This window comes from Meriones unguiculatus, chromosome 4, assembly GCF_030254825.1.
Source record: "Meriones unguiculatus strain TT.TT164.6M chromosome 4, Bangor_MerUng_6.1, whole genome shotgun sequence".
In the NCBI taxonomy this organism is placed as follows: Eukaryota; Metazoa; Chordata; class Mammalia; order Rodentia; family Muridae; genus Meriones; species Meriones unguiculatus.
Genome location: NC_083352.1, coordinates 131,773,944 through 131,798,251, shown reverse-complemented (window position 1 = coordinate 131,798,251; position 24,308 = coordinate 131,773,944). Strand labels below are relative to the sequence as shown.

Below are 24,308 nucleotides of genomic sequence, written 5' to 3'. Positions count from 1 at the left end.
CACAGTGAGTGCCAGGATAGCCAAAAATACATAGTGAGATCCTATCACAAAAAACAAACAAAGAAAAATACGTCACAGAATACCTGTCCTAATAAAACGGGCAACTGGACTATGCACAGGGTGACTGTTCGTCCTGTCTCAGGAATGCCTCAGTTTCCATCCTTAGACTGTTAAAAGGGAATTATTGGATGGTGCACTCCGTTAATCCAAGCACTATGTGAGTTCAAGGCCAGCCTGATCTACACAGCAAATTCCAGGACAGCCAGAACTGAACAGAGAAGACCCATCTCAACAATAAAACAATAAAAGCAACAAAAAGAAATCACAGCCTTCACACAGTGAGGTTCTGCCCAGAGTTACTAGCCCCAAAGACGCAGCTAAGACTTAATGAGACTGTCAAAGGCAGACGCGGAGCAAAGAACCAATTCATCCCAATGCTGAAGTTCAAATTGAAACTCGCTGCACACTCGCATTACACTAGAGTGAAGAAGGAAAATCAGTGGGCAAAGCACATTCCTACTGAATTTAAGCAGCAATGTATTTATTTCATTTATTCCTCTGCAACCAAGAAAATTTGGCAAAGAAAAAGATCCAGGAGATCTACATTCAATCTTTTCACTTCCAAAAACAGAGGAGATCAAAGTTGTGGCTACAGTAGCCAGGTTTAGACATAAGCACACTCCTTTCTCTATGTTGATTTAGGGTCAATGGAACACCATTTGGAATTTGTCCACAACACAAAGCACAAGACCATTCTGGGTACATGACTTAGCTCTGAAATATAAATTGTGCTTTCATTTCATTAGCTTTTATAATAAAGATTTATAATTGTATACAGGAGTTAGAACGAGAGTTAGAAGGAGGCTCAGTAAGCTAAGTGCTTACTCTACAAGTGTGGACACTTTCATACACTGACAGCACCACCACTGTGAGATGGGAGACACACAGGAGCATTCCTGGAAACTCACAGGCCAGCTAACCAGGTGTTGTTATGCAGCAGCAGACAACAAAGAGACCTTCTCAAACAAGATGCAAGTGGAGAATCCACATCTAACCTTATCTCCAGACCCATTCCACGACACCTAAGAACCTGCACTCGCACATACACATGCACACAGATACATGAAAAGTGTAGTCAATAAATCCTACAGTTTACACCTACCATTCTCAAGGAGGAATTATAACAGAAAACTACCTCACTAAATACCATCTTCAAAACCCATTTAGGAGGCTGCTGGAGAGAAACAGTGTTGAGTGTGCATACTGGTATGAGGGAGAGCACCACAGGAAGTCTACAGAAAGCAGCCAAGGGAGACTTTTACTAGGATTCCTACAGGAATGTCAGGTTCCCATTTTTCCTCTCAAAATGAGCACTAGAGAGCATGCACCAACTGAGACGCTGGTGCTCCTTTAACTGTGGCCCAGCTCTGCTCTAAGGGTCCAGGACAGTGCCGTTAAGGCCTAGCTACCTCTGATTTAAACGTTTCCTTCTCCCATGTTGAAATCAGGAGACAGACGTTCAGAATCAGGAGAAAGTGAACTTGCCTCATGGCATTGAGTTTGCTGGGCTGTTCCCATGCTACACTGAAAAGATAAAGTATTTCTGCTGAAGCTTTCCCCTGCCTTCTGGTGTGTTCTCAAATCAGAAAAGAAATAAATTTTATAATATATATGCCACTCTGTCTTAGTCTAGAAGAACACACAATATACGCTCTCTAGTTTTCTTATAAATAAATTATCCCCCAAATAAATAAATAAATTATCCCAGCCATACTTAGAAGCAGGACTAAATTCTCAATATTTTTGTGCTCTTGAATAAAAAAATTAAACCCATGGTTCTTTGGTTACAGGTCACAGACTACTCTATGGATGTGGCCAGAGTTACAGAAAACTCTCAGGGAATATTTTTAGGTACTGTTTGTACAAGAGAATTATCACTTTTTTTTTTTCTTTTGCAATTTAATGTGTGTTAGTATATGGAGCTCACAGAATGGTTGGGTTTGGGAGAAAATGCATTTAAGAGCACTTGTTCTTGCAGAGAACTGAATGGGGATTCCAATACCCATATCAGACAGCTTATACTTATACAGCGGTAGCTCCAGGGGGTCTGTTCCACATTTTCATACATGCATACACATGCACGCACATACGCGCGTGTGCACACACACACACACACACACACACATAGTAAGTCTTTCTTTTAAAATGCGTGAGGGAGCCAACCGTATCGTCTTGATTCTGCTGAAACCTCAAGTCAGATTCACAAACAAGCAACACTGTCACAAAGCTGCCCTTTCATTTGAGCACTGAAAGCCCATCCCATCTACAGCATACCGTGGACCTTTAAGGACTATTAGCTGACCCAGTAAGTAGCTCTTTACGTCAAACTCTAAGATAACTGTTGGACATCTTGGTTTTAAATTTACAGACACTGAATTTCATTTTGGGAGTTTAAGAAGTACTTTCATAATTTCTTTTTTCTTTAAACAAAGTTTTTTAGGGAAAATGTTGGAAAGAATAGGGAAGTAGGTAGAGAAGTGCTTTGAAGATAAGAGTCTAGTGAAAGATATCACTAATGTGCTCTCTGACCCTGAGAGATACTCTGCTTTCTGAACAGCAATTTCACCAATTACAAAATGGAAATGAAAATACACCATAATGCTCCAACAAAGGTAAAGGACATAGTAGCTGATGTATTCAGACATTCCAAAGTATCGAGTATTATCACCTGCTACTTGATTATAGATGTATTTGTGATCTCATTAAAGTATTAATTTTCTAGGGTTGATTGAAAATACAAGTTGAAGTTAGCTTGACATAAACCTAATCATTACACTCTGGCCAGGGAAACAGGTAGGCGAACTACTCTTCCTCTTTTCCAAATCCATGCCCCTAGCTTTGTTCAGACCACGTGCTGTGGCCTCAGCTCTGCCCAGATCTCTAGGGGTTCGTGCACATCTCCTCCTCTAACCTTCGAAGTCATCAACTCCAGCAGGCATTCCTTAGGAACCCACTGGCCAAGCCTGCCAGAGAAGCAGGTAGCAAAGCTGCCTCCTCCCTTCCATAACCAATCCCACAGTCACATCCCCAGCTCGGCAGCAGACAGCCTGCTGTGGCTTCTCCTCATCTCAGACCCCATTCCCACGGGACCATGCAGACCCTGGTGAAACAGCCTCATTTCTTCCCTCCCGTGGACCCCTCACCACACTCCCAGCTCATCCACACTCTTAAGTGTTAGCTCCTAATACCAGAAACACATTTTACCTGGAACCACCAGTGACCAGACCTAGCAGGATCATGGAAGAATTCCCTACCAGGCAATACACTGTCAGTAAACTCTCCTAAGCACCAGAATGGGTAGCAAAACTGAAAGAACAAAACACCTACCCCCAAAAGACCAGATACCAGCACCTGGAATTACAATCAACCTAAACCCAGAGGCCTAGACACTAGCGTAAAAACTCAATCAAAGAGTCAGAAGAATATGTTTCCAAAAAATCCCAACAACCTAACTACTGTAGGTCCTGAGAACTACAAAACAACTGATAAAGACCATAAAACAGAATTTATGAATGTGATAGAGGTCCTTAAAGAAGAAATGAATAAATCCCTTAAAGAAATCTATGAAGACATAAATAGTGGAAGGAAATGAATAAAACAGTTCAAAACCTGAAAACAAAATTATAATCAATAAAGAAAATCCAAACAGAGGGAAATAAAAAGTTGAGGAACTAGAACAGAAGCTCAGAGGCAACTTCCACCAACAGAAGACAAGAGACAGAAGAATCTCAGGCACTGAAGACATAATAGAAGAGACTGATAGTCAAGAAAAGTAAACTAAATAATTAATTATTGATCATTAATTAAAATATAATCAATTGTTAATAACTATTAATCTAATTAATAATTAACTAAAATTAAATCTAAATAATTCTGGCACAAAACATTCAGAAAACAGGGCACACAATGAAAAGATTTAAGAATAAGAGGAACAGAGAAAGGAGAGGCGTGACTTTGGGCAGCTGAGAATATCCATGGGTGGACTCTGAGGAGAAGCAGTTCATAGAAGTCCACACAAATGAGGCATAGATTTTTTGTACTGACATCGCTGTGCTGATCTTCATACTTCCACATTTGACTTTGCAGAGAGAAACATTCAAGAGAACTTCTCCAGGCTATCCAACTGAAACTTGTGGCTTTTGCTGACTTGTTGTGCTGATTCATATTACTGCTTGGTGATTGCCTTTGGACTGAACTGCTGGTATCCTGAGACTGAGTTTGGTAATCCCCTAAAGAGCCATCAACCCTAAGGAGCAAGGAGTAGATAAAAGAGGTCTTACAGCCCTTTTCCTACTAATATCCTATCTAAGGTATTGGGGGGTTGGAAGGGAGGTAAGGGTGCTTAAGAACCCTAAATAAAGTAGGTTTGACAAAAAATCTAAACTGACAATAGCTTAAGTAACATATTGCCCGTAACACACCAATAGTGGGAGACTTCAATATCCCACTCTTGCCAATAAACTGGTCATCCACATAGAAACTACACAAAGAAATGCTGGAGCTAACTTACATTATAAATCAAATGAATCTAATAAACACTTACAAAACATTTCACCCAAATACAAAGGAATATACCTCCAGCTGAGTGTGGTGGCACACACCTGTAATCCCAGCACTCAGGCAGGCAGAGGCAGATGGATCACTGTGAATTTCAGGCCAGCCTGGTCTACAAAATGAGTCCAGGACAGCCAAGACTACACAGAGAAACCCTGCCTGCCTGTCTCTCTGTCTCTCTCTGCATCTCACAGAATTTTCTCCAAAACTGACCACAGACTTGGACACATAACAAGTCTCAAGAGATAAGAGAAAACTGTAATAACACCATGCATACTATCTGACCACCACAGATTAGAGGGGAGTATCAACAACAGAAAGCTTACAAAGTCATTGTAACTGAACAACTCACTATTGAAGATAAAGGAGTCAAGACAGAAATTCAGGAAGAAATTAAAGACTTTCTAGAATTCAATGAAAATATAAACACAACATAGCTGAACTTATGAGATACAAGAAAGATGATTCTAAGGGGCAAGTTCATAGCAGTAAGTGACTACATTAAAGAAAATAACTGGAGCGATCTCATCCTAGTAACTTAACAGCACACCTAAAAACTCAAAAACAAAAAGAACAAACCATAGCCAAAAGGAGTAAACATCAAGAAATAATCAAACTCAGGCCTGAAATCAATAAAACAGGAACATCAACAAAAAACTATACAAGGAATCAATGAAACAAAGGATTGGTTCTTTGAGAAAAATCAATAAAGTAGATAAACCCTTATCTAAATCAACTAAATGGTGGAGAGAGAAGACTGAAATTAAAAAAATTAGAGATAAAAGGGGGGACATAACACTGAGGAAATTCTGAAAATCATAAGGATATGTTTTAAAAACCTGTTCTCTACCAAATTAGAAAATCTAAAAGAAATGGGTAATTTTCTCAACACATAACAAATACTAAAGTTATAACAAAATCAGATAAACAATTTAAACACATCTATACCCCCTCGTGAAACAGATGCAGTAATGAAAAGTCTATCAATCAACCCCCCCTCACCCAGGGCCAGAAGGTTTTAGCCAGACTTTAAAGTAAGAGTTAATGCCAATAGTGCTCAAATTATTCTACAAAATAGAAGCAGGAAGAACACTGCCCAATTTCTTTTATGAGGCCTTTGTTACTCTGATACTCAAAGTACATAAAGGCTTAACAAAGAAAGAGAAATATAAACCAATTTCCCTTATGAATACAGATGTAAAAATTCTCAATAAAATACTTGGAAACAATATAAGAACATATCAAAAAGATTATCAACCATGATCAAGTAGGCTTCATCCCAGAGATGCAGGAATGGTTCAATATATCTAAATAGATCAATGCAATACAGCATACAAACAAACCGAAAGACAAAAACAAATAATTTTTTAAAAGCTCACCTCATTAGATGCAGAAGCAGTCTATGACAAAAGTCCTGGAGAGACCAGAGATACACAGAACATACTTCAATGTAATAAAGGCAGTTTACAGCAAGCCCATAGTCTATATCAACTTACATTAGAGAAACTCAAAGCAATTTCACTAAAACCAGGAATAAGACAAGGTTGTCTACTCTCTCCATACCTATTCAATATAGTACTTGAAGTCTCAGCTAGAGCAATAAGATAACTGAAAAAGATTAAGGGGATATGAATTGGAAAGGAAAAAGTCAAAGTATCTTTATTTGCAGATGGTATATATAAGTGACTGTAAAAATTTCATTGGGAACTCCCACAGCTGATAGATACTTTCAGCAAAGGAACTGACTTAAAAAAAATTAGTCCACAAAAATCAGTAGCTTTCATATATATATATATATATATATATATATATATATATATATATGAAAATGAGACTGAGAAAGCAATCAGGAAAACACCTTTCACAATAGCCTCAAATAATATAAATTACCTTGGAGTAAGTAACTCGAACAAAGCAAATGATAGACTAGTGTGATAAAAACATCTTTGTGACAGTGAAGAAACAAATTGAAGAAGATAATCATATATGAGAAGATTTCTCTTATGCATGTATCAGTAGGGTTAATAGAGTAAAAATGGCCACCCAACCAAAAGCAATATACAGATTCAATACAATTCCCATCAAAATTCCAACGCAATTCAACACAGATTTTGAAAAGACAATTTTTAGCTTCATACAGCTAAAATAATCCTGAAAAAATAAAATAACTCTAGAGAAATTATTATCTTTGAGCTCAAATTGTATTACAGACCTATAATCATAAAAACAGCATGGTAATGGCACAAAAACAGACATGTTGGTCAATAAAATTGAATTGTAGAGCCAGACATAAACACACAGACCTATGAACACAATATTAGTGATGAAGAAGCAAAAAAAAATACACACTGAACAAAAGACAGCACCTTAGATCCATACTTATCATCCTGCACAAACCAATTTCCCTTACGAATACAGATGTAAAAATTCTCAATAAAATACTTGGAAACAATATAAGAACATATCAACTTCAAGAGGTTCAAAGACCTCAACATAAAACCAGATACACTGAGCCTGATAAAAGAAAAAGTGAGAAATAGCCTTGAACTCATCAATAAAGGAGAGAGAACTTCCTGAACAGAACACCATTAGCGCAGGCTGTAAGACCAACCACTAATAAATGGGACCTCATGAAACTAAGAAGCTTCTGTATGGTAAAGGATAACATCATTTGGACAAAGTGGAAGCCTACAGGATGGGGAAAGATTTTAATAACTACACATCCAGCAGAGGGCTAATATCCAAAATATATAAAGAACTCAAAAAATAGTTATCAAGAAAACAAAGAATCCAATTTTAAAATGGGGTACAGATCTAAACAGAAAATTCTTGAGGTGGGGGACTCAAATGGCTGAGAAATACTTCAGAACTGTTCAGCTTCCAGCCACAAGGGAAATGCAAATCAAAACTATTTTGAGATTCTACCTTGTACATGTCAGAATGGCTAAGATGAATTAAAAAAAAAAGTGACAGCTCACGCTGGCAAGGATATAAAGTAAGAGAAGTCTCATCCATTGCTGGTGGGAGTGCAAACTTGTAACAGTCATTGTAGAAATCAGTGTGGCATTCCTTAGGAAGGTAAAAATCACTCTTCCTCAAGATATAGCTATACCACTCTTGGGCACATACTCAAAGGATGCTTCATCCCACCACAGGGACACTTGCTCAACCATGTTCATCGTTGCTCTATTTATAATAGCCAGAAATTGGAAACAACCTAAATGTCCTTTGACAGATGAATAAATAGAGAAAATGTGATACATTTACACAATGGGACATTACTCAGATATTTAAAAAAATAGACGAAACCATAAAATTTGAAGTTAACCAGTTTTTTTGGTAGAAAAAAAATCATCCTGAGTGAGGAACCCAGACCCAGAAAGACAAACATGGAATGCATTCACCTGGATATTGTTAACTCAATGATAGGTTAAGTCAATGCTAACACCCATAGAACCACAGGGTTAGGTATAGAGTAAGCAACTGGAGTAGACAGAAAAATCTCCCTAGCAAAGGGAAACAGAATAGGTAGTTATGGATAGATGGACGAGGCACTGGAATGAAAGAATCAAGTAAAGAGAAGAGGACTAGAAGATAAGGGAGAGGGAGAGAGAAATTTAAGGATCATTTGAGGAGTAGCATACAGATCTAATCAGTAGGTGCTTCCTAAAATATATACATATATGAAGGTGATCTAAATGAAATTGCCAAACAATGCAGGAGACAGAGCTCCAGTTGGCCAAATCTTGTCACCCACTGAAGTTTCCAGTCCTGAGACAGAGTTATATCTAACTGAGTTGTTGACAGAGAGGTCACAGCGGGTGGCCCTTCACAAACTGATGGCAAGGTCCCATTGCTGAAGACAACACTCACACAATTCTTTGAACACGAAGAAGTAGAGCTGGCATCTACATAGAGCCTTCATCCCTTCTTGCCAGCTCTATGGTCCAGGAAAGTACTCTGCACGCGCACACACACACACACACACTCTCTCTCTCTCTCTCTCTCTCTCTCTCTCTCTCTCTATTCTACAGGTTCTTTGTGTATATATTATAGTTTCTAGTTTAATGTTTTTATGGGGTTCCTGGGAGTGAGAATGAATGGGTTTCTGTGCCTTTTCTTAGGCTTTTTTTCATTTGGTCTGTCTGTTTTTTCCTACCCCAATATGTTGGTTTCTGTTTTATATTATTGTATTATATTACATTATTATCTCTTAAGCCTATTTTTTAATGACAGAAAGGGGGCAGACCTAGATGGGAGGGGAGATAGGTAAGAATTGGGAGGGGTGGAGTGAGGGGAAACAATGATCAGAATATATTATGTGGAAAAAAAAGCTGTCTTTGTTTGTCTTTTTTTTTTTTTTTTTGAGACAGGGTTTCTCTATGCAGCCTTGGCTGTCCTAGACTTGCTTTGTAGACCAGGCTGGCCTCAAACTCACAGAGATCTGCCTGCCTCTGTCTGCCTGAGTGCCAGGATTAGGATTACAGGTGTGGGCCAGTGTGCCCAGCTAAGTTATTTTCAGTAAAAGAAGAAGAAAAAAACCTACTCATATAAAAATAAATAAGTAAATAAAATAAAACATTAAATAAATCCTAAAAAAAAAGTCTGTGCAACTTCCTGCACAAACACTTAATTCGTCGTATCATTTCCTCCCTGCTTTCAGCAGTGACTTCTCAGGAGACTTGCTACGTGTGGCTGGGTGACAGCAGGCCTGAGGGTAGAGCTTCTGCATGGGAAGAACAAATGTGCCATAGGGACCAAGGACAGACCAACTCGATGACACATGGCACTAGGTCCTGACAAATGCTACGTGTGTTCAACAAGCACCCAGTATGGGTAACGATGGTGGGTACTTGACTGTTGTGTCCCCTTACTAGAAGGTTCTCTATCGCTCAGATTTTTCTAGCCCACAAATACCTACCAGAGAATATTTTTCCATGAGAGAACAAAAGGAAAACTGTTGTTTATTGTTTCTTTATAGAACAATGTTCTCTCTCTAAAATGTGTTCCAGTAAATAGCATTAATAGCTGAACAATCTGCAATCACCACACCACCACTTAATGTTATACAGTAATAAGAAATCAGAAAAAAAAAAAGAAAAGAAAAAGAAAAGAGAAAGAGCAAGAGGTTGCTACACACAAGGAGGGATGTTCTCACAGAAAGAAAACCTGTCATTTGACATGCATTTCTTATATCCAAACATGTCCTTATGATCCTAAACCACAGTCACAGCTGAAAGTCTTTTAAAGTCAACAACTTTTGCCCTGCAGATAGGAGTGTAAGTACCCACTCTTCTCTAACATAACTTTAGCATATTGTAATACTTCTAGATGCCATCCCTCTGGCATGCCTCTTTGCCTAGAGAATAAGATGAATTCTCTTAAAAATCTCCATAGTTCTAAATGAGAAAAGATGATCTTGTAGGTAAATGAACGACATCCCAAGTCTTAGGAGACTCGGCTGTGGTGAGAGGAAGGAAGGGTAACAAGGAAGGGTAACATCTTCTCCTAGGAAAGAGAGAGCCTTTGGGAACCTATTTCATAGAATAAGCAGCAAAGAAGGAGCCACATAGCTGCTAACTCAAGGGTGCAGCCACTTACAGATAAGGTCAGGGCACAAGCCATGGCTGGGTATTCCCTTTTCCCATGGCAGCACAAGAAAACGCTAGATGGCCCCATGGAGCTGAAGAGGTTTACACACCCAGAATCAGTCACTTACCAAGTCTGAATAGAAAACTGCACTACAAATGATAACTCAGTTGCAAAGAGTACTTGCCTGTAATCATGAGGACTTGTGCCCTGCTCCCCGTCACCTACGTAAAAGCTGGCTACATGACTCTGTAATCCCAGGATTGGTTCCCTGAGGCTTGCTTAATGAGCCAATGCTCCAGGTTGAGCAAGAGGCTCTGTCTCAAGGGAATAAGGTATAGATGGGCAAAATGGGATACTCCATGTATGTATGCGCACACACACACAGATGGTAGGTCAGAATTTCCCTACCAGTCTCAGCTCACAAAGTAAGACAACCTAATCCTCAACACAGACTTCCTTAGCTAATTAAGGCAGCAACCACCTATATCTCCACGTCAGCATTCCTCCAATCACGCTGTCCTCTGACCCGTCCTTCCTCTAGCTAGTGTGGCAAGGCCTTGGGTATGAAAGAAAGTGGCTTCAACTTCTGAACTAGCACCTTGAACTTTGCAGCTTCAGACCACAAACTTATCAAGACGGTACTCTAAGCAAATTCTACCTCAAGTCATCTTCATTTTATGTGAATTAATCAGACAGTGTTTCCCTTCTTAAACTGATTAAAAAAAATCAATGAATTCAGTTAAGTTTCACTGGTAAATTTCTTGAACTAAAAAAAAAAAAAAAAAAAACACTGTAACTTTCATATATATCTAATTTTAAATACTTGCTTTTCTTGAGTAAATTTCCATGTGCTTTAATTTCTTGGTTAAGTTAAGAAGGCTGGTCTTAAATGGGATTCACAGAGCTAAACAGAGAAGTCTCAACAGAAGAATATCAAACGGCAGAGAAACACTTAAAGAAATGCTCAGTGTCCTTAGTCATCAGGGAGATGCAAATCAAAACGACCCTGAGATTTCACCTTACACCCATCAGAATTGCTAAGATCAAAAAACTCAAGTGACAACACATACTGGAGAGGATATGGAGAAAGGAGAACCCTCCTCCACTGCTGGTGGGAATGTAAACTTGTACAACCACTTTGCAAATCAATCTGGCGCTTTCTCAGAAAACTAAGAATAGTGCTACCTCAAGATCCAGCTATGCCATTCCTAGACATATATCCAAAATATGCTCAACTATACAACAAAGACATTTGCTCAACCATGTTCACAGCAGCTCTATAATAGCCAGAATTTGGAAACAACCTGGATGTCCTTCAATGGAGGAAAGAATAAAGAAATTGTGGTGCATTTACACAATGGAGTGCTACTCAGCTATTAAAAACAAGGGAAGTGTGAATTTGCAGGCAAATGGCAGGAACTAGAAAAGATCATCTTGAGTGAGGTATCCCAGAAGCAGAAAGACACACAGGGTATATACTCACTCATAAGTGGTTATTAGACATATAATATAGAATAAACATACTAAGATCTATAACCCTAAAGAAGCTTAACAACAAGGAATACTCTAGGGAAGATGCTCAATCCTCATTCAGAAGGGCAAACACGAAAGACATCAGAAGCAGAAGACAGGGAACAGGACAGGAGCCTGCCACAGAGGGCCTCTGAAAGACTCCACAGATCAAGGGACCAAAGCAGAGGCTGAGACTCATAGCCAAACTTTGAGCAGAGTGCATGAAATTTTATGAAAGAAGAGGATACAGAAAGACCTGGAGGGGACAGGAGCTCCAGGAGAGCAACAAAGCCAAAAACAAAAACAAAAACAAAAAACAAAAAAACAACAAACAAAAAAACAAAAAACCCCCCACAAACCTGGACCCTGGAAGCCCAGCAGAGACTAATACCCCAACCAAGGACCACGCATGGAGAGGACCTAGACCCCCTGCTCAGAAGTAGCCCACAGACTCAGTCTCCATGTGGCTTCCCTAGTAAGGGAAGTAGTGGCTATCTCTGGCATGAACTCAGTGGTAGGCTCTCTGATCACCTTCCACTGGAAGGTGGAGAAGTGCAGCCTTGATGGACTACAGAGGAAGACAATGCAGCCAGTCCTGATGACACCTGATAGGCTAGGGTCAAATAGAAGGGGAAGAGGTCCTTCCCTATTAGTGTACTAAGGGAGAGGCATAGAGGGAGGGAGAGTGGGATTGGGAGGAGACGAGGGAGGGGGCCACAGCCGGAATACAAAGTGAATGAATTGTAATAAATAATAATAATTAGTAAAAATGCAAAAAAAAAAAAAAAAAAAAAAGGCTGGTCTCATATACTTTTTGTGATTGCTAAGTTTTGCCCCTGTGCTGCCTGGCTCTTCTCTCAGTCCCGTGTCACATGTTCAGCTGCTCTTTTAGAGCGGAATTCTCCTCCCCAGCACTGTTAATATTCTCTGTCACAGATTCTTTGTGGGTCCTGTGGATTATGCTTCTATGCACTAGATGTCCCTGGGCCTCTGTCCCAGCAGTGACAACCAAAAATATCTTTTTGCCAAAGATCTTCTTGGGACAGACTGTCCCTAACCCCCATCACCACACTCACTTCTATAGTAAGAAGCTGCCTAGCCCACCTCAGCAAACAGTTAAAGCCTGCTCTAAAACTGGTAGCCAGACTCTCAGATGGTGAGGTGAGGCTGTGTTGGTTACACTCTCTGCCCCAAACAATGACAGGTAAAAGCATATGGATTGACACAGAGGGAAGCCTCCACTTTTTCCATTTCTACCATTTACACATTTACATTTCCTCTGTCTGGGAAGAGACAAGATACTTCAAAGACTCCATTAAGGAAGGTTCTTGTGACTTGATCCTTGAGGGAGGCTATGGTAAATAAAATATGCTTCTAAACAGAGATGTCACAGAAAAACAATATTACCTATTACATTCATATGTATTATGTCATGTTTAATAGATAAAAGATTAATGGCAGAATATGCATGTTTCATATTCTTCATTGATTACACTTACTTAAAAGAAAGACTTTATACCCTTAAATCCAATGAAGTAAATCAAAAGTTTTCTTAGTTTCTGGCCTCCCAAATGGACTTGTTCCTCTCTATCTGTGCTATCATCTTACATGTTTTAAAGTCACAAAACAAGTTCATTACATATATGTTAAACCTCAAAACTGAAATCTATGCAATCTGTCACTTACATATTTCCACCTTCCTTATTGAGGTATAAGTAGAATTGGCATATTAACAAAAATAATTATTAGTTATATATCCATAAAAGAAAAGAAGCTGGGCGTGGTGATGCATAGCTTTAATCCCAGCACTCAGGGAGGCAGAGGCAGATAGATGCTGTGAGTTTGAGGCCAGCCTGGTATACAAAGCGAGTCTCGGACAGCCAAGGCTACACAGAGAAACCCCATTTGGAAAAACCAAAGGAAAAATCCTTCTATCTAATTGTATTGCTGAAGTGTCCATAGCCACTAATACTTGAATAAAGTCTAATGAGATTTATTTTACTTAATAAAGTTTAACAAATTTTTCTATAGTACTTTTCTATTTAATTTGAGAAATATTCAGAAAGCCCTGAACACTACTTGGTGATGTTCATTTACCACTCTGAATTTGGTGTGTGTGTGTGTGTGTGTGTGTGTGTACCTGATGCTATAGCATCAGTGGCAAAGGAAGGTGGAGGCATGAGTTGTGTAAATGCTCACCACTAAACCAAAGTTCCCACCCTGCCATGAGCTGATCTGTGTAGCCACTCCATCCTACTGTACCAGCCTTCATTCTTTTTCTCAACTCATCTTGCCTTTTTGAACTGAATTTAGCTTTGAGAAGCAATGGGAACATTGCCAGGATGCTCTTCCTTTGTCAGAACACTTTCTGTTCAATACAGTATCTTACCTGCCCCCAATATTTCACAGTCACAAAACAAATATAAACAAAACACATAAACATGTATGTACACACATATCCCATCTGTGTTTCAGTCATCACTAACCCTCATTAACTTGCTCCTGAGCTACTTATAGTTCTCTTTCTGTTCTTGCTGTCATCATTCTCTCATGATTATAATTCACCTCACATGATTACTCTGGTAGAAGTTCCTTCAAAGTATGTTTTTAAGTCATGTTGAGCTTTGTGCCTCAAAACCACTGAAAGTTCTCCATTATCTGTGGGATGAAAACTACTCAGTGAGTGGAAGATTGAGCAGTGAGCTCTGAAAGCAAGGTTCAAGGGTCCTGCCTGGATGGTCTGTATCTGACTCTTCTGAGGACCCAGACAGCCTGGGGCTCCTTACAGTGCTGCCCTGCTTAGTCATGTCCACACGTTCGTTTCTTCCACACTCATCTGGCACTAAATCAAAACTGCTCTCTCTGGTCACTGGTCCTTGGGCACTGTGACAGGTGACCCTCAACCTGTATCTTGTCCTGTATATCCTGCCACTCTTTAAGTTCTTCAAATCCAATCTCCTCTGAGTCATTTGAAAAATAGTTTAGTGACAAAGACATTTGACGCCCAATTGTCATTTATTCGGTTCTTTGACTAAGTTAATGAATGTTACAGATACTCACTTATGCATTTCATACCTTCAAATCCCAGTGCTTTATCAACAGTAAGAAAAAAATATTCAGTGCAAAAAAGTTCTTGAATCTTACAACATATTTAGGAAAGAATGGTGTGACCCTAACCTGCCCCTCTCCCCAGAAAAGTTTAAAAGAAAACCAAAACATCCAAGAATGCTCAAAGGACTTAGAGTCTTTTAGTCTAACTTATCCCTGATCAGTTGTGGTCAGGTGGGACCCTATAGCTAGTAAGGAGCAAAACTATGTCCTGTTCTCAGGTTTCATACTGCTCAACATGAAGCTAGTCATGTGTAAAGACTGCGTATTAAGGCCTATCTGAAGTCATAACCTAAAGCATAAAGGTACAAGACCCATTGTCGTAACAGGAATAGATTCAGATTGGTACTTTTCCACCAGAGAGCAAAAAACTATGACTTTAAATTTCTTTTTAAATGAAACTTCTATAGGGTGAGCCTTCTGTAGCTCTTGTACTGATTACATTAAGATTACACACTAGGTATCACATAACTGTCTAAATGCCAGCGTGTGGACTCCAGCACTGAATTAAAATTCTGAGTTAAATTTTTGTAGAGATAACTTGCTACACAGAATGAGCACAATAGAGAAGTATTAAAATTGCTTCCCTTGATATGAAATAAGACAATAAGCCACTACCTTCCCCCAGCTTGGTATAATAATTCTTTTTCTATAACTGAACACCTATCAGCTTAGCTTTAACTGTGTGAGGAACTTATACGTATCTAGCATACAAGGTTCTAGTTATGAGGCTAAATTTCTAGCAAAGAGCAAGTCTTTGTTTGAGAAAAGGTGATGCAATTATTACATGTCACTGCATGATGCAGGCTGTCTGGGGTTATTAAAAGAGTCAGGTATGGCCAATTTACAAGTATCACCCCTGCACCTTGCTTTCATAGCTCACTGGTGAGTCTTACGCTCATGAAGGAGCCCCTGGGGATCTTTTTACAACCGACTGTTTATTATTATATTATTCCATCATACACCTCTTGAGAGAAGGCTGTAACATCCGTTAAGAAAAAGCATAAACTTATTTTTATTTCTATGATAGAATAATGCTCTATATATAGTGCCTCAAATTATATATATTTATCATGTTGTTATAGTTTAAAAGTACATTCAAAGAGCAAGTTAAAATGTTCTTGAAACAAGTGCTATATTATTGGCTACAAAACAAGTGACTAAAGTTACAAGAAAAGAAAGAAGCAAACTCCAGTTGAGTGTTAACGCTATAGCTGGACGGAGCAGCTAAACTGAACTGCTGTTGGTCCTGCATTTCCAGGACTCAGCAGCAACATGGAACACTCACTGCTCAAGCCAGGATCTTACTGCAGACAACACAATCCACTTTTCAGAGGTTTGGGGACAGGAATTGACAGCAGTGTCAGCTGGCTTACAGAATTTCCAGAACTGCCAAAGAACCAACCATGAATCCCAGCAGTCAAAGAAAAGGCAGCAAGCAGACACACCCAGCTGCCACACCATGAGGAGGCTGGTACTGGCAGAGATCCCGCTGCCTGCAGTGATGTTAGTGTCTGGGCAGAACCTCCACAAACAGGAGGACCCAGCTCCCTCCAGATGCTGTCCCACTAGTCCTCATGTCTTTCAAGTACTATGCCAACCCAGCTGTAAGGAGTCTGCCTCATATAGAGAGTTCCATCTTCCATCATCCTTCACTGAGTTAGGTGAGAAGCAAGTGGAGGGTGAGCCAGTGACCACAGGCCCACAAGAGACATTTCTGGATCATGGGCTTAGAGGGCAAAGTAAACACTACTCATGTCTGACCCACAACACAGGAAGTAGACATTTCTCCACTTGTAGAATTTCATAGTGTATGTTTTTCAGTCCAATCGTTATATTAAAAAGTAAGATGACAGATGGGTAATGAAACAAATGTAAACTTTCAGTTATTAGAAAAAGGAAATACATGAGGTTCTCGGAGCTACTGTATTCATTGCCTTTGGTATTCGCATAAGGATTACCAGTAGAAGGAATGGTCTATAATTATTCTCCCTCTTATGCCTATGAACCAGGGCCTGGTGAGCTCAAATGACTTGGCTAAGAAATAAAGGCTAAGACTAGAACTCAGCCCAACTGAGGGCTTTTTCCTGTTTCACTTCATCACATTTTATTCTACTACATCATAACATAATGCTGATGTTTAAAATCTGTTATTCTAGAGCAGAACTATATGCCTTCCTCACCTGAGGAAAGCTTTACGTTTTTGGTTTCTGCTGCCTTAGAAAAGACGATAATATAACATTATAGACTACAATGACAAAGATCCACATTTCCCGAAATTTCTATATGCAAAGTTACAAGAACTTTGTATTACTGTAAGCTTTGCATTCAAAAGAGAACTTAACTTTGATGTATAACAGACAAATTAAATTACATTAAGACGGTAAATCTGTAAGTCATTGTTAAAAAATAGTTTACTTATTTTAAGAAAAGAAAACTTTCCAGTCTTTGATATATGTTCTTACAAACATGAAAATAAAATTCCTTTCCTCAACTGTCCTTTTCCATTTCACACGTATTGATCTTTCCATATGTTTTAAATAATCATGAAATTAATAGAAATGTTTTTAATAAATCCAAATCATAGCTCCTTTCATGTCAAAATATTTTGGGGAAGACTGAGGTGAAAAAGCTGCTTAAGCATTAGGACAAACTAAGAACAACCAGGAGCAGCTTTAGAATAGAAACCAAACACTGACAGAGAGCTGGGAAGGTGTCTGCAGGTTGGAGAGGCCTCTAAGAGGACTACGGAGTGGAAGGGACATGGCCAGACAAAACAAAACACGGGAGGAATTAGGTCAAGGAGTGTATGATTAATATGTTAGCTGTCGACCAATGGAAAAGACATGCCCAATGGATAAGTAAAGCCTTTCTGTGATTTCTAACAACCTTTTGAATATGTGGTACTTGGCAAAATTCTCAAGATGTCTTCAACTTTCATTATTCATAAGCAGGTAGCGATGTTTACCCGAGTGACCTGTGAAGAAGAATCGGGTGGAACACCACCCTGTTCCTGGCACAGTCTGGCCCTGTGGATCCAGGAGAAATGAACACCCTTTACCTCTACCCCGATACTCCACACCGAGCAGAGAAGGCCAACAGGAAGATCCGTCATGGGCTGACTGAGTAACCCTGCAAGTCACACAGGGTTCATAATTGATCACTGTTGTTAAGGTGCTTATGATCCTAATTAGCTCTGAACCAGTAACAAGATTAATAGTGTTGAAAATAAATCCAGGGCCAGGCATGGCGGTGCATGTCTTTAATCCCAGCATTTGGGAGGCCTGCATGATCTACATAGTTAGCTCCAGGACAGCTAAGGCTACACAGTGAGACCTTGTCTTAAAAAACTGGGGTCGGGGTGGGAATCTGTATCATGGGAAAAAAACCCCTCCAGTTTACGGATTTTTTTTCAATTGTGCAAATTAAAAACCAACACTATAGTGAGAGAGGAAGGCTATCTGATAAAGCCAATGTGTCAGCTAGTAAAATAGCTAACACTACTACAAATTTTGTAGAAATACTACAATTGGAAATCTGGCTGTTTGACTTACATAACAAATTTGATATTATATTAGAAGAAGCCATGCTTTTACATGACTGTACACAGACCAGAGGGCAATTTACGAGACAGATATTTTATGGATGATTTTTAATTTGAGTCTCAATTATTACAAGCATCATTATGCTTGAGAAGGTATCAAATGTCTTAGCATTTGTTTGCATCTCAGCATTATATTGAGCACTATGGATACAATTCCTGATACTCTCGAATAAATCATGACAGCATTTTGTAAAGCACCATGCTGCATACTGTCACTCAGAGGGTTCTGGTTCTTTCAGCAGTTTTAAAACATATAGCTGAGTTGAAGCAGACAAGTGTGCCACCCAGAGGCCAAAGGAAAAAAACACACCTTGTGTTTTTATTTGTAAAGCAAAACTAGTAAAGGTTAAATTAAAATATTAACATTTCAATTTAAATATTTATATAGTATATATTTATTTATATAATTTATTTAATTTAAATAGCAAACATTAATATTTGGTATTACTTCTTTTTAAAGCAAAGGATAGTCTTTTGTTGCAGGATATTTGCTCACACTGTAAACCCTGAGATTGTGTTTTTCACTGGTAAAACCTGTTTCTACGTGTGTCTCAGCCCTAGTGTACACCTTTAATCCAAGAGCTTTCTGCTTGAATATTGTAAACAGGATTACATCAAGTCAACCATAGGTCAAGAGGTGGAACAAGCCACCAGTTGAGAGAGTGAACATAAGAAAAACCATAGAGTAAGAAAAAGTCAGGAGGACGGCTAGAGAGACACACAAAGTAGAAGGGAAAGCCATTTACTTTGAATACTTTTTTTTTGAAATGGCATGGAAAAGCACCTTCATTTTGGGACATCAGCTGAGGAGAAAGGTCAGTGGCGTGCTTCCTCTGGCTCTCTGAGCTTTCACCCCAGCATCGGGCTCTGAAGTCTTTATTGATAAAATGGAATGGTTGAGACTTTGTTAAAAACAACAGTCTTTAGACTTCTTCCTTTGCATAAACAAATCCTTTTCATGCCATGATACAGGAAAGTGTGCTTCTTTGTGACTCTCGCAGAATAAAAACAAGCCCTGACATGGTATCAGCCACAGGTGCACGACTTACCAATTAAAAAATTAAAGTTCACGTCTTCTCTGTAGCAAATGTTTTCTTTTCTTTTTATAATGAATATAGCATGTGTTTCCAGAAGTACATATAAGTTCTAAAACAACCACCATGATCTACTTAGACATGTGGCCAAGAGTTAAACTAATTAAGCAGAGACATTTCTTACTTAAATGAGAAAGGTTTCTTTTATTAGAAAGACTGTGTAAGTTTCTTCTGGCAAAGAAATAAAGTTCACTTAGGGTAATTCTGTTTGACAGACAATCATGGCTTCTAAAATATATACTAATACTTGTTCAGGTTAAAATAAAATAGATTATTTTATTTTAAGGTTAAAGGTTAAAAAAGAACAGAAAAATAGTTAATTCTATTAAAGCCACATAAAAACCCAGGCTCCTGCTGGTATACACAATAGGATGATTACAGAAGAGATGGATGATATCTCCATTCTGTCCTAACATCTGCACAATGGGACTGCTGCCGGCATTGGGCTGTCTTTTAAGATTTACATTATTTTATAACAAATCTACAAAAGAGCACTGTCTTCATTTAACTGAAAACATGATGTACATTAAAAATGTGAAGACAATTTTAAGTATATAATTTCAACACCTTTCCTGAATGTAAGATATTTTTAAAACACTTCATGAAAACATACCCTACCGTGAGTTTAACACTGCCATCCTTACTTCATGCTTTATTGTTTTCTCTTCACACCAGTGCATCTTCAAACAGAAATACCACTTTAAACTCACTCCTTTGTGGGACTTCCTAACATACTCACTCTAAGAACTACTGCTTTGTGCTGATAATGGATTTATTTTTATTATATCAGGAAATTCTACAGTTGATCAATATTTCCAAATACATTTTCAATGAAAAATCTCTCCTTTAACATAGTGTTGCTAAGTCAACTTTCCTATTTTGGCTCCTACACAGAGGGAGCCCAGTACTACATTCCAAGTTGTTCTTTCCTGTTGCTACCCCTTAATTTTCCATATGCCATGCATGGCATCATTCTGTAGGAGATGCTTCTTCCTACCTATAGGGGCAGCTGGGAATAGTTAAGTAGAGAATGTTGTTACCTAACATCTATTTTAAAAAATTTAATGAAGCTATGCTCCAAGCTCGGCTCCTATTATCAATGTGTTCTAATGTTGCTCGGAGTAAACATGACCAGAACAACTCAGCAGGACAGTATGGTAATGGCTCAGCAATTACAGCTCAAAGTTTGTAGCAGGGAACCAGAGAACATGGGGAGCACTTCTCAAGCACTCCAAGAACATTCTAAAGACTCAACTACATTCTGAAGAAAAACAAACAAACAAATGCCAGGCTTGCCCCAATCTGGAGTGTAATTCCCTGGAACCAAATGGCAGGAGACTTGACTGCTGCAAATTGTCCTCTGACCTCCTTGCTTGAGCTGTGGCACTCATGGGCCCACCCCCCCACACACACACAAAAGAAATAAGTGACTATAATGAGAACAGTTTTCAAAAGTCCACAGGCCTAGCTGCATCACTCCTCTTGTCCCTCTCAAGTGCTAGGGGACTTCCCAAGGGAGCAGACCACGTGCTGGCCACATCCTATAACCCTAAATCCAGGATCTACAAAGAGCATTCACGAAAGACTTGTGCCTTTTTGTTTCTACCAAAACTTCTATTTCTTTGGAAGAAATATATCATACTAAGAGCTTTAATTCACAAGAAACTGTACCTCATAAAAAGAATCCAACTACTAAAACACTAATCTCCAAGTATTTTTAAATTGGCCAGAACCACACAGGAAAACAGGCTGAGATGGTACTGTGAAATTGACAACAAAGGCAGAGACTGGATCACATGGGTTGCAGAATAAAATTCAGATTTAGTTGGTGTACGCAGAGTCAGTGGGGGAAGAAGCAAGAATGTGATAAGCCTGATCACATTTTTGAAGACCTATGTGTAAAGAGTGGAAGCCACTGAGGATTTCGGCCTTTCTGGTATATTTTCAAAAGCCCTGGTACATATAAAGTGTGACAAGCAGTTTCCCGTTGTGGTACACCATGATAAAGGAGTCACAGGATACCTGGTCCTCGCTGGTTAATCCCAGGTGCATCACAAGGTAAAAATGCACCAGGAAATCCGAGTTTGGCAGAACATCCTGGCGTCTGGTCATCATGGCGCAGATCAGTTTGTAGGCTTGCAGCTTGCCTTCCTTGTATTCATTTGGCAGAGTAGTAGCCTGCCAAGGAGATGATGTTTCTAGATTAAATCAAGTCCAGATGCAGAGCATTTCAACATTTCATTTACTTCTCAGTTTTCCTGAAGACTTGTTTGGAGATATGGGATGCGCTGGCTGTAGTAAGACCCAGCCTGTCTTCAAAACATGCAGTCTTGGGCAATTATAGTTTTTAAACTCAATTTCAGACAGGAAGAGGAAATTGCAATAAAAGAATAAACACTTGCCTTAAATAGCCATGATGCAAACATTCTGAGTGGTGGAATCAGGAGTGGAGGCGAGGGAGACGACTGGTTATCCAAGCTTACTGCTAGGTTATCTCGTATCTAGTTCAAAAGAGAAGGTTAAGCAAGGTAACATTCTACTTCTTAGAACCATACAGCAATACTGTCTTGTATAGCCAAGAAACTGTTTCCTTTTTTTTTTTCATGAGGAATGAGAAATATGTAGTATTTACAGATTTTTCTTTTATCATGAGATTTCTTGTCCTTTTAAAGTGTGTCTGGCTTACTACATGTAGCCAAAGCTTTAAACACAAAAGAATGATACTGCTTTTCAACCATGTGAATTCCTAGGGAGGTCCCGAACAACAAATGATAAGAAATGATTTCATATATCATGCTATGTAAATATACATCATGTTTTAGAAAAATATTTAATGATAGAAAATATATATTTAGTATCAAAACTGTACATATTCTAAAAGCTTAGTTTTATAAAATGTTTTTTATCTATGGAAATAAATGTTTTACATATTAATATTGGTTTTTCTATAAAATAGGCATATAAATATCTTCTTCATGCTTTTCTGTATTTTCCCCAACTTTGTACACTCACAATAGTATCACTTAACTAAAATGAATAATGAAATCACATATTATCCTATTTTAATATCTTTTACTAATATAGTTTTGTACTAAATGAAATAACTCTAAGGCATTTAGTAAAGTATTAAAACTATATATATTATGATTTACTCTTGAGCAATCAAATGTGCTTCATCTAAATGCTTGCATTTCAGAACACAGTCACTAGTTTGTATATTAAATGATGTATGTTAATTTCTCTGGATTACTGTTTTTAAGAGGTAAAAGCGTAACACACCTTGGCCAGTTTGTACCACAGTTCATAGAGATAGCAAAAAACCTTGGCATGGATCTTCGGTGACTGGATATTATTCACATCCCCGAGGATTCCCAAGACTCTTCGCCACAGCACGGCAGCGGAGTCTGGGTGCCAGCCAGTAAGGCTCCCTCCAGCAATGATGCTACAGTCGTCTGCAAGGCACTCTCTGCTCTCTGTGGAGAGAAGTGTGGAAGTCACTCTGCCAACGTGATCTTGATTTTATCATCACAGCTTTTCAGTCTTATTGCAAATTACCTGTGCTAAAATTTTAGGAATTCTTAGTAATTAAGATTTTAAAAATGGCGCAGAATTTGATAGAACAGAAAAAAAAATGAGTCCGTTTTAAAAGGTCAAACACTTGATTCTTTCAAACTGAAAGCCCAACAAGAAACAATGTACACCTGGGGTGATGGTGTGAAGGGTCTTATGAAGCAGGCAAGATGAGAAGACTTTGAGTTGGGTGGGTACCACAACAGTAGGCACTCCAAAGTCTCAGGGTAGAGACATTTGCATTGGTCTTGATAGTTTATTGGGCATAGAATTTGCATACAAGAAAGCTTCTCCCCCTTAGGTCTAAGGAATTCATGCGGTCATGTAACGGACACCATGCATCCGCCCATAACCAGGACAAGGCTCGGTTCCATCAGTCGGAAGCACACCCTTTTCACAGCCCCATTCCTTACCATAAGCATTTCATAACCGCTGTGCTGTGTTCTGTCCCCACTGCTCCGCCTCTTCCACTACCTAATAGAAATTGAATTCTAGTAATTAGCCTTTCTACCCGGTTTCTTTTACTTAGCAGAACACATCCGAGAATCACTCATAAGAGTGTGTATGGTAGGAGTCTGCTCCCTCTGACACTGATTAACATTCCACTTTGAGAGACAACATAGTTCATCTCTTCACTGGTGAAGAACATTCAGATTGCTTCCTATTTTAAGCAGCTAGGAATAAAACTGCCAGGAACATTCACATGCAGGTGTGCTTCTGTGAACATACATTGACATTTCTCTTTGGTAAGTAACTAGAGTGAGATCCCGAATTGTATCACAAGCGCATGTTCTGCACATGCTCAAGCGAAGAAGAGAGTCTGAGACCATTTTCTGAAGTGGCATTTCCATGAACCAGTACAGTCAGCATCACTCTGAGTCGTGCCCAAAAGTGTCCCTTGTACCACAACAGTAGGCACTCCAAAGTCTCAGGGTAGAGACATTTGTATTGGTCTTGATAGTTTATTGGGCATAGAATTTGCATACAAGAAAGCTTCTCCCCCTTAGGTCTAAGGAATTCATGCGGTCATGTAACGGACACCATGCATCCGCCCATAACCAGGACAAGGCTCGGTTCCTCATCCTCACTAGGACTTCATTATGATAGTTTCCGCTCTATGTCCATTCTACTAGGGAAGGGGTGGTATCTAGCTGAGGTTTTCATTGGCATTTCCCTAGTCAGTTAAATACATTAAGCATGCAGTAGCATGTGAT

The 24,308-nt window shown here is 39.0% G+C and overlaps 1 protein-coding gene across 4 annotated transcripts in view; it reads right to left on the bottom strand.

The window, feature by feature from the left end:
- Positions 1-24,308, bottom strand: part of Ralgapa2 (Ral GTPase activating protein catalytic subunit alpha 2) — a 269,491-nt gene that overhangs the window by 124,917 nt on the left and 120,266 nt on the right. For all 4 annotated transcript variants that reach the window (XR_009591640.1, XM_060383131.1, XM_060383130.1 and 1 more), the window contains 3 exons: positions 22,804-22,997; positions 21,927-22,025; positions 21,547-21,702 (listed from right to left, as the gene is read on the bottom strand). Coding sequence is in view for 3 of the 4 variants with exons in the window: in XM_060383131.1 (XP_060239114.1) it covers positions 21,547-21,702; positions 21,927-22,025; positions 22,804-22,997 (449 nt within the window). In the remaining variant the exon portion in view is untranslated. The remainder of the gene's footprint in view (positions 1-21,546; positions 21,703-21,926; positions 22,026-22,803; positions 22,998-24,308) is intronic.